Raw genomic sequence first — 11,549 nt, 5'->3', positions numbered from 1 at the left:
TGTTTTGTGGTGCACAGTCAAGGGTTAAGCCTAAAACAAATGTAAGAAACCTAGCGGTCAAAAAATGTCCGCTTACCTGCATTAGAGTCAACTTTTTATTTAATATCGCTATTAGGAAGATTATACCTACTCTTATTTAAATTTGCATTAAAAACAAGAAGAATATATATATATATATATATATATATATATATATATATATATATAAGTCTCAATATTAAATGGAAAAGGCAAATAAATAATTTTGGATTAATTAGTTAACAGATGTGACCGTGTAACATCTCAAACAATCTTATTTCGATGCAGTTCTAATCTGCGGCTCATGAAGAGTTTAGTACATTCAGAGTTCAACACGAAGCTTTTCACCATCTTTCTTCCTGGAAATCTTGATCAAATCGGCAGTTTTTTCCGCAATCATGATTGCTGGAGCATTTGTATTTCCAGAAACAATTTTCGGCATAACGGAAGCGTCTACAACCCGAAGACCATTTACTTTATAAACTCTGTAATTACAAATGAGAAAAATAATTTCGTATTAAAGGAAAGCTACACGCCTTTTACACCTTAGTTTTTAATTAAAGGTCATAATATGAGGGTCTAAAATTTGCTAGTAATTTATGTTACAAAATTAAATTTTTTGAATTGTAAAAAACAATTTAAAAATGGAATGGTACAAGGTACCCTTGCGGGCTTTTCATTAAATTAAATTCTAAGCATACTGAGTTGAAAACTCAAGTTTGAATAACACAGTCAAACCGAATTACATCTACCAGATCTGATTTGAGCTACTAGGCCTAAGATCAACAAGAAGTAAATTATTCTAAAAATGTAAATTTCTCTTGAGCTAGAGAGGAAAAAGATGTCATTGAGTCGATTTATACTTTTTCGACCAGAAAGCTAGATAGAAGAGGAGAGCTCATTTTCTCAAATCGTACGGTAAACTACAGCTTTGCTTCACTTTCTCTGAAATTTATATTCGGCACTGGTAGCTCATTCGAAAATTACTTGAGTTCATGATTAACGACAGCGGTTTCGTCTTTTTCAATATCGCCTATTTTGCAAGTGCATGTCGGATGGTAACTGGGTTGACTGGCCACTTTAGCGATGCATTCAAGTTGTTCCACACTTTCTTTGGCGTAATCACAACCTTCAAACTGTACATCAGGCCAATACTCACCAAGCCTTTGAAAAGGTTCCGTTTTAACTAGATCCAGACTAAATTTCATCCCTGTAACAGAATTGAGCAGCAAACATGAATATGAATTTCAATTTTTACACAGCTTCGATCTTTTAATGCAGAATCAAAAACACAGCGTCTTGAATTGTATAAAGGCATTGAAAAAAATTCATAGCCACTCTGGGTATGTAAAAACATCGTAAATATCATAATAACAATGATTAGGAGACTTCCTGTTACAAGACTACTTATTTTAATATACGGAACGGGGAGTTCCGGGCTACTCTAAAACTCCCTTGTGAAATAGTTCAGCTTCAACGGAGAGCCTTTCTAAAAATGTTTCAACAATTAATATTAAGAAGTCGATTGGATAAATCTTCTGTTACACGGAAACAATACCATTTTTCTGTTCTGAATACTAAGGCAAGACAAATTCTTCCTTTAATTTGTTGGACTCAAAATAGTTCTACTCTAAAAATTACAGCATGGACTTCAGTTATCTCAAAAAATGTTTGTGATGGAGCTATGAAAGGCATCGTTTTGAGATTATTCTCAACTATGATGTATGTAACAACACGCTCTGCCAAAATTGTCAAATTCATGAATAGTAACATTTTACTAGGTCACCATTTACTGTATCACCATTTCATAAACTGGTAACGACGTTTTAGGAACTTTACTAATAACTAAAAAAAGCCGAACGTGCAGGTTCATTTGATTTCAAAATAATGTTGCGATGCTGGATCCTTACCATTTCTGCAATTTGTATAATGTGAAATCCTCAAATACCGCGAACCAAATGCCTAAGAATAATAGACTTTTGAAACTTGACGCTTAAGAGCCTAAGTCTTGGCAACTATAATGTTCGTACTAAAATACTGATGTCATATAACCATATATATTTAGTTTTTTTCTGTATATGCGACTGAACTATTCTTTAAAAAAAGTAAGCAATTCCTAAAACAAGCAGCTTTTCCCCGAAATATCTTAAGGACGCCTATTAAATTATTATCGATATTTACATTACAAAATAAATAATCGTTTTCCAGCTCTAAAGAGCGCAAAACGAAAAAATATATATTCTCTTATTACCAAATAATTAGCATTTTATATAAAGAAATAATATTAAAAAAATAAGTGGTCTCTTTTAAAAACGTGGACTATTGTGCTGCTATTGGTTTAGTGACGTTTGCTAAATCGAACGACTTACCCCAAACGCGAATTCTCACAGGCTGAGGGTAAGGCTCGATTTAGCAGACGCCACTTTACAAATTGCGGCGTATTAGTCCTCGTTTTTAAAAGAGATCACTTATTTTTTTTATATTTTTCCTTTTATATTTAGAAAAAAGGCTGTATTTTAATGTACAATGTTATGTTACCTGACCTTTTCCTTTAACGAAACTATAGGGACCAAAATTTCCCGATCAAATCTCTAATTTTGGGCAACATGAAACTCATTGCATTGTTTTTGAGACTATAACTTCAATTTAAATAGATACAAGTTATACTAAATTTACCTGAACACTACTAAAGTTCTTTCATGTACAGTACCTTTTCACCTGGATTGAACATGCTTTTAGTAGAACTTCCTTCGGACAAACTTGGAGCATTTAAAAAATATAATTGAATATCTGGCCAAGCGGTCTCAGCTTCTTTGGGATCAGAAAACACAAAACCATGCGCCTCAACACCAATTGAACCAAAATCACCTGAAATTATAAATAACAACCTTAAAATTGACACTATTTTAACGACAGTATATAGATTAGAATGGATAATTTAATTAGCACATTTTGACAACATGTTTGACATCCGATAGGAAAAATGGAGTAAATTACGTAAACAAATGTGTCTCATTTGTTTTATACTCCCTTTAAAAGAGAACTGAATTGGTTATTGTTGCTTGTATACCATCCTTGTAAAAAACCTACGCTCAATTTTCACTAATGGTCAAAATGAACGTTGTGATATTTACCATAATTATACTGGCACTTATGATAGACTAATTTATTTAATATCACATATTAACGCGCCTCAGCTTTCCCAATTTCGTTTAGGTGCAATTCAAATGAATCCAATTTATATTAAGCATACCCTTTCCGGTCTTTAAGAAGGCTTCAAGTTTTCCAGGATCATTGGCTACTTCTTCATAATTGGTCGCGATATTAGAAGTGTTGATTTTAAATTCAAGTGCCATGACCACGATATGATCCTGAAGGTTCTTCCCTACACCAGGTAAATCTACCACGACAGGAATCTGAAAAAATAAAACAACCAACAAAAAATTTATATGATTAGAAATTTCAAGTCGTCAACGAAGTTCGATTTATGGATGAGCGAATTCTTTCACTTCCGGTTTCACCGTCACGTTGCTAATCGGTTGGCTGAAGCAGTATGATTTTTCTTTGCTCATAATTTTGGTCGAAATTTGAAATAGCTGTACTAGTTTTTACACAAACTTCAAAATATACTTGTTTGGAACATATTTTGGGATGTTTTAAAAACAATTCAGCCCAAGTTTATGATATATTATTTCATAAGCGTTTTAGCTTAGACCATCAAACACAGATGGACGTTGCGTCGTTCTTATAGGGTATGTTGTGCTAACAGTTTCTAGTTAAAGGGTAGATACTAAAACCAATGCGGCTCGTCATATCTTTAAACCAAGAAGTATAGCTAGCTACAAAAGTGAATGAAATAAATGGTTGGTCCGGTTCGGTTACCTATTTTCATCTATAGGCTTATAGCGTTAAGTTTAAGAATGGTCAGTTATGTCTATGGGATTTGTGGGGAAATAATAAAAAGGCTGTCTTGAGAGTTACCATGATTTAATGATTAACAAATACTTAAGATAAGCTAACAGTTCTGACTGGTCATGACCTTTGACTTTTTAATATAACCTAACAATAGCAAATAATAAACACTACTCATAAAAATGAAACTAAAATGCTACACAGTGCATAAATAAAATAAGATAAACAGTAAATTAAAACATAACGATACGTGAGTTTAGAAGTCCATAACGAGAAGTCTTATTAAGCGTCCTTTTCGCGAGGCACGGTCCCAAGGGACGAACGAACGGTATATATAGATGGGATGGTTTCCATCGGGCGAAGGTTTTAGACGATGGTGACGGCGTCCAAGTTTATCGGTCCGGTCTTTGTCTTAGAAGTCCAGCATTAGTAATGGCCCAAAGTTTTAGCTGCAGCGGTAAAGTTCTTTTTGAATATCCGATTAAGGTAAACTCGGCATACCCGCGATTAAGGTAGACTCGGCGTCGAGTTGGAGTTCTTTGAGGATCCGCGGTTAAGTCCGGTTTCGGGTTAGAGTTTCAGCATTTATTTTGGCGCGAACTATATTAGCCACGAGGACTGGAGTCGGGTCATCTTTTTGGATATAGCCTTAGGCTGGAACTGGCCGATATTATTTGATAACGGGTCTATTGAAGGCCTGAGTATTTATGCCTTTTCTCATTTCACGGATTATAATTTTGAGTTAGCATCGCTATTCTCCTGGCCTAAAGAATGCTGGCTAAGGGTATATGACCTTTCTATTAGGACCCACGACCAGCGTTAAGGCTTTCATATAAAGGGTTCAAAGGGGAATTTATTTAAAATAAGCTGTGGATGATCTGACAAAATATGTATTTTAAAGGGTAGTGAAATAAAGTTAAAGGGATAATGAAATTCTAGTTGGATAAATAAAATGTCGTTACAGGTAGTACTTCTCAAGCGTCACATTTCGACCATTATTAGAACGTTTTCGACTCAAACCATAGCCAAACCATTATCTACGAGTCGAAAAGTTTCGGGACTCTCCCGCTAGGGGCGACGACAGGCGATGCCATTAGAAGAACGACGGTTTTTAGCTCATCATTCCATTCCAACTGTGTAAGTCCAAGACCCTCTGAAGCCAGTTAAATTTCTATGAATATTCAAAAGCCTTGGTACTTCACGAGCTCCAGCAGACGCCATTTTCATGAAGACTCAACAACTTAGAAAAAGTTCGTCAACCGCATTTTTTTTTTCAAAAATTAGCTTTGGCCTTAGCATTGCAACTTTCGCCGCTTAGAGCAACATCTTTGGATATTTGGTTTTTAATGATTTAGGATAGGAATCAATGATAGAGTTTCTGTTCATTTCAGTCCCTCATAAAAACTTTTATATTATGACAAAGAACATAAATTGTGAACTTCAACTTACATTGAGCGCCTCTAGTTCCTCCTTGGGTCCAATTCCGGAGAGCATGAGCAGTTGAGGGGTGTTAATGGCACCGGCACTTAATATTATTTCTCCCTTGGCGTTGACAATAGATTTCTTTCCATTGTAGTCAAATTCAACGCCGGCGGCTCGTTTGTCCGAGTCAAGAACAATCTTAGTTACGTGAGCGTTTGTCAGAACATCGAAATTCTTGCTTTGACTCGCTGGACCCAAATATGCAGCGGATGTGCTGCATCGCAGTCCATTTCTGATAGTCAGTTCGCTTCGAGCAAAGCCTGAAAAATTGATTTTGAAAAACAAATGAAATTGAGACAAACCTAATAAAGATAATGCTACGTATAGATAAAGAACTAGTTAACCTATTCGTAATATTATTGACCTATTCTTGTGACTGATAAGAAATGTACATAAACTCACTATAATTGTAACCCGAGATCATTCGTTACCTACTCGCTATCCTCGGATCAAAATCCACATGTAGCTTTAAACTTAAACAAAAAACTGCCAGCTTAATTGGTCAATTACAAGAACGTGTTGCAATTGTGGTTCGGCGCTTTATCACAAGCTCTGAGTTACCAAAAGAATTATTGTGCCTTAATAACCAACTCAACAGATAAATTAGCCAAAAGCATTTGGCTGCTGTTAGAATTTATACTATCACCAAGACCACAGTGAGTGATAGTCCTTGTTTTCGGTATGCCAACCTCCCAGTGGCCCCTGTACGAAAGAGTCGTCGGCCTGAAACATCCCTCTACTCTGGACGGAAGCTTGTAGGAAGTATTTGGAAAGCCACACACGTCGCGTTTTTTTTCTTATAGGGAGGATTATTCTGGTTGGCAGTGTGGCGTGCTCCTCTATGTGTTTTTTCTGGGGGGCAAAGTTTTCTGAAATGCGACACATGTCTGCGATCCTATCCTAAATTCTGACGGCTCCGTGTCTGACGGAGGTGACTTGACCCGAACACCCCTTCCTTAACTTTCCAAGTAAACCTCACTTCCTTCACAATGTTTACATACTAAAGACTGATTGAGCGCGTCTGCTTCAAGGCCTGAAAGGCTGAAGCGTACAAAGAACAAGAAGACAACTCTGACAGTGGCAAAATATAAAAAAAAGTTTTATTTTAATTTCTCGTGATCAATAGTTCAGCGCCACGCTTCGACCAATATTGAAATATTCTCGACTTAAACCATAGCCATAACATGATCTATCAATCGAAAAGTTTCGAGACTCTCTCGCTAGAGGCGATGACAGGCGATGCATTTAGAAGAAGGAGGGTTTTTAGGTCATCATTCCAGTCCATCTGTGTAGCATGGGCTTAGGTTTAATCTCAAGAACCTGAGACTAGTTGGGGATTCTATCAACTAAGCTAACCAATGATTTTTATGAATGGAGCTTCAGATAATCGCAATTTTACGTATAACCAATCTAAAGCTCTATTCAACTAATGGCGTTCGTTGTTTGTTGAATATACGGTACCACTCAATTCGGTAAATTGCAAGCACCGAAGATATTTCTTTTCTTTTAGACCATATCCACAAGGGATATAGCGACTATTTGGAAACCCAGAAATTTATGAATACTAGTTATGGACATAAACAGATATGATATCGGTATCGGTAACCAATATATATCGGTTGCAGCTTAATTTACCGATTTATATATTGATATCGGCAGAAATATATTACTTTACACGAAGTTCACTTCTCTCTACCTCGCGCCGGCCATCATTTTTTACAGGCTAGAAACGGTACCGTTCCTTCCGAACAGCGAGGCAGAGAGGTGAAAATAAAAACACTAGCGTCACCTAGTGAGAAAAATGTGCTTTTGTTACAATCGTATCATGGTTGTATCTTATGCAGCTGTTTCTCACTTGCGCGAAATACAGTTGAATCCCGCCGTTTCTAGGAAACGTCAGATTATCTTGGCAGTGGCCATTTATCACAGTTCTCTCTCGAGAGGAAAAATATTTCTCTTCGCGACTAGCGCGCGTCAAGAGGGGGAAAAATTCACGCCTCTTCACTCTTGCAAAGTTTTTTTTTCCGGTTTTCTCTTCATAGATGATGTCCACGGTACTAACCATTATTGAAGTGAACTTCGTGTAAGGTAATATATTTCTGATATCGGTTTTATTTTTTCATAAATAATGTTGAAATAATAGGTTAAAATCGATATTGGTTCCCATTAAACTGAGATCCACGATTAATTTACGAGATCGGCCATCAGTGCCCATCACAAATGAATACCGTTCGTCAATGTGGTCCAATTTTTTAAAAAGATTTGGAACTTGTAGCATTATGGAATATCAGAAAAAAACTAATTTTTGTAAATACCTGTTTGGTTTCGACCGTTAATGTCCAACTTGTCGTAGTCTAGAATGGATGTCGCTTCGAAAAAAGCATCGCCAATAGCACTCTTAACCGGCGAAATGTTGACGGTCAATGGACCATCGCGTCCGCGATAATCTTCATCAATAGTTCCAGGTTCAGCTTGATTGCCTTCCGATTTGATGAAATATGGTAAAACGTCTTTCCAGGCCCAACCTTTGGCTCCAAGTTCCGCCCAGAAGTCGTAGTCTTTGCTATTCCCTCGCACATATTGCATATAATTTAGCCCTGAAGATCCACCCAACATTTTGCCTCTTGGATAAAAACATCTCTGCGGAGTTAAGAAAACAAATATTTTTAATCTGCCCTTTAAGTCTAATGGTGTAATCTTCAGCCAGGACTTGGAAGTCGGTTCAAGCAGTTTCATGGAAAGAAATAGAAAACAAGATGTTTTAGCCCATATTGAAGCCACATCGTTTACGTACTCTCGCTATCCCTACTACAGTAAATATACTTCTAGTGAAATATCCCCTAATATACGGGTCAGGGGAAATAATTTTTCAATGGCTGCTTAGCAAAGTGAACATATCGCCCGTTACTAATTTAATTACTAATACTACTACTATTCATGTAAAACTATCAGTGCCATCGACACCATGTAGCGAAGACGAAACCAAAAGATCTATGGGCAAAATCACAAGTAGAATAATCTTACACCAAGTTCCTATGTAAGATTTTTTGCCGTAGCCTCTATGTCTGAAAGTTCTGACGTTAAGCTTTTTAAAGTTTCTAACGGAGCTCGCGTGAATGGAGAGGTAAAATTTCTAAAAATCGGCCACGACCGAGAAGGAGCTTTTGAAGCAGCGCTCCACAGCGGTGGAGAGTGAAGTAAAACAGGCGGGGTTAATTTTTTTATCGGAGTAAGTTCAAGCATGGAGGGTTCATCCAAGTGCACGGTGTTTGCGTTTTTTATGACAACGGTGTATCGTGTACGTGGAGTGCAAACGTTTTTAAAGAAAGCCGACGAAATTATATTTTTCTGTCGCGGAAATACTCTGAGTTTGTTTTGAGAGCCTTTTATCCATTTCTAAATTAAAACATTTACACCCGATTCGTTATTCGTAACTTGCTCCGCCATAACGTAAACTCCGATCGTCTTATAAGATCTCCGTCTCTCTATTGGCTGAGTAACTCACCACAGGCGGACCCAACCTCCAATCCAAAAATTGAAGTTTCGTACTTTTTTTAAGCGGGGTGGAATTTTTTTTAGTGAGACCCAGCTTTTCGCGGCTAATGTTAGTTGGCGTCGAGAAAAAAATGTTAGTAGAGAAAGTTTTTGGGTGTTTAACTACCATTTACTCTACAGTAAATACATTCGGCCTAGCCTTGGGATATCAAGTTTTAGGAACACTCGAGATGAGACGTTCGTTAGAGAAAACCTGACACACAATACCCTCATTCCTAGGCTGGAAAGCTATGTCCTTTTAGATCATCTCCTTTCTGGCAAAATTGACAAAGCGCGCTTCTATAGAATCCTCGCCCGCTCGTACCGCTTCTATATCCTATTCCTCTCTCTCCGAAGCCTCCGAGATATCTAGGCCCGTGCGGGTCGATTTTTATGTAAGGAAATATCCAGTTTCATAGAAAAAAATATTTTCACCCAATATGTGTACAAGGTGGCGCTTTTATTACAGTTGCGAAGGGGGTCTTCCATAAATTGTCCTTGATATTTTAGGGGCCAATTATAAAAAAATTATGAAAAAGAAAAGTTTAACTCTTAAATTAACGTAATTGTTTTAACGGCTGGTTATTTTTTATTGAATCTTTTGGTTAGATTGTGTGGCCAGCAAAATTAATTATGAGATTTTAACGTTGTTTTTTTTTTTAAACAAAACTTCTTGGAGATGCTAATTCACAGTTTTATTATACCATAAGAGGAATTTTTATACTCCTTCGTAACCTTTAATTTTTATAACCTTAGCTTTTTTATCCTCTACTTCTTTGGCATGATTGTTTAATAAAGGTCTTCTGAAATATTCTAAAACATTTTTTTACTATCCGCGACCTCGGTTTCACCGCTCTACGTCTATGCCTTGCCCTAATATTCTAGCAGTCGACGAAGTCACGAGGCTGAACTTATTTTTATTTTACGATACTAAAAGTGCTCCCAAGTGAGAAAACACGGCGAACTAAATTAGTTGAAAAAATATTCTCGCTTCGCGATAGGCACGGGCTTATATATCTAGAAGGCTCCGCTCTCTCTCTCTCTCTCTCTCTCTCTTGGAGCTCACTCAGCACAGCTCGGAACGCTCTTATTTACTTTCGTTCTCTTTCCTACTATCTCTGCAACCCTTTTTCAACAAGCGATTGTAGAGGCAGCAGTATAGTATCAGGCTGGTGTGCCGTAGGTCTCGGGTTCGATTCCCGGTGGTGGTAGAGAAGAAAATAAATATTATGAATTTAAAAATCGTTGACAAGAAAAGTATGGAGCCAGCGCCACCTTGATGTCCTTACGAAGTGCTATTTCAAAATGACGAACGAAACATCTTCTTCTTCTACACATCAGGTCAAACTTATCGTATGTGGCTAAAAAGGAGAGTGAAGGGTGGCTAGAAACCTTCCGTAGTGCGTAGTCTCAATATCTCTCTAGCATCTCGCGTCTGCTTTACGACAGTATCTTGAATTCCACTCTAAAAGCAAATATCGGCTCCCGCGGCTTACCTAACATGCTGTCCAATGTTCTACACACCAATTTTACCTTTCCAAATGTAGGAACGAATCAGAGCTTATCCACGAAGGCTGAGATAAAATATAGACTTTGTTGTGCTTAGCGGTCCACGTAATTCCACCCCGCGAGTATGGTAGCATTTAGTGGCTTTTGCCTGAACTAATCCACATCCGAGATTTGCTTGAAACGGAAACAGTTACTTTTGTCTCGTTAATGCAGAGAACATGCAATATCTTTCAGGAAAATTTGGCATTTTCACCATTAGTTCCAATCACGTGTAATAGTTAACCCGTATTATTGTTAGAAACTAGTCTAGTTTTAATTAGCTCCATTTCTCGCTCAACCTAACCAACTTAGCATCTTATTTTATTTAAACTATCAAAAAGATTTATAATATTTTATCTAAAATTGTTTTAAAAAATTTATAGCTCATAACAAAATGACAAGTATTATAATCGTCTATGTTCCGTGAACGCAGTTTTTGTATAGTAAATAAACAAAAATTTCATTCAATAACAAATGTACAAAATGAGATTCTACTACTATTCAACATTCTTCGAACCATCGGTAAACTCTTTTGAATTCCCGCCCTTGGCACGGTTTATCAGATGTTATATTGTCCCTTTTAAGTGAGGAAGCAGTGTAAACTCACAGGTGTAGGGCAAACCTAATTGGCAGCCTTCAAGATAAATGTTTTTTAACCCGTACCGTTAGCAAACATGAACGGAAGATTAGGTAGACCACCGTAGGCATTGTGTCCCATTCGACCGAACGCGTTTCCCATTCAACCGAAAACAGCCCAAATGTGCGGTTTTGGGAAAATATATATCAAAATGTAAAGGCAAACGTATTCACTTTTTTTAAAGAATTTTTTTTACCCTACAGTTTTCGTTGTATATATATATTGATGTTTGAAATGCAAAATTTAATTTTAAGAGTGATTGATAATGGAGAGAATTGCATTGTTTTGGAAAAGGTGGCAGCTATCTATTAGGAGAATATTTTGGAAAAGGGGGCAGCTAATTAGTAGGAGAGTGTTTAGGAAAAGGTGGCAGCTAAATAATAGGAGAATATTTTGGAAAAGGTGGCAGCTAATTAGT

At 37.0% G+C, this 11,549-nt stretch overlaps 1 protein-coding gene across 1 annotated transcript; it reads right to left on the bottom strand.

Moving 5' to 3' along the window:
• Nucleotides 1-253: 253 nt before the first annotated feature.
• On the bottom strand, nt 254-9,076 carry LOC149697741 (glucose dehydrogenase [FAD, quinone]-like). The gene is made up of 7 exons (XM_089867238.1): nt 8,918-9,076; nt 7,728-8,052; nt 5,380-5,672; nt 3,272-3,434; nt 2,737-2,886; nt 1,006-1,228; nt 254-503 (listed from the first exon to the last, which is right to left on the bottom strand). The coding sequence occupies exons 1-7, from the start codon at nt 9,074-9,076 to the stop codon at nt 341-343; spliced, it is 1,476 nt and encodes a 491-aa protein (XP_089723364.1). The 3' UTR covers nt 254-340.
• Between the last annotated feature and the right edge of the window lie 2,473 nt (nt 9,077-11,549).

This window comes from Phalangium opilio, unplaced genomic scaffold, assembly GCF_054372755.1.
Source record: "Phalangium opilio isolate 3A_F unplaced genomic scaffold, DU_Popi_V2 ptg000019l_1, whole genome shotgun sequence".
Lineage (NCBI taxonomy): Eukaryota > Metazoa > Arthropoda > Arachnida > Opiliones > Phalangiidae > Phalangium > Phalangium opilio.
This window is presented reverse-complemented; position numbering and strand designations above follow the sequence as displayed.

Coding starts and splice junctions, on each gene's coding strand:
- LOC149697741 (XM_089867238.1), bottom strand. CDS start 9,076: ATGGTAGTTAAACACCCAAAAACTTTCTCTACTAACATTTTTTTCTCG. Junction 5,673..7,727: donor TAACGGTCGAAACCAAACAG/GTATTTACAAAA, acceptor TCAATTTTTCAG/GCTTTGCTCGAAGCGAACTG. Junction 1,229..2,736: donor TAAAAGCATGTTCAATCCAG/GTGAAAAGGTAC, acceptor ATTCTGTTACAG/GGATGAAATTTAGTCTGGAT.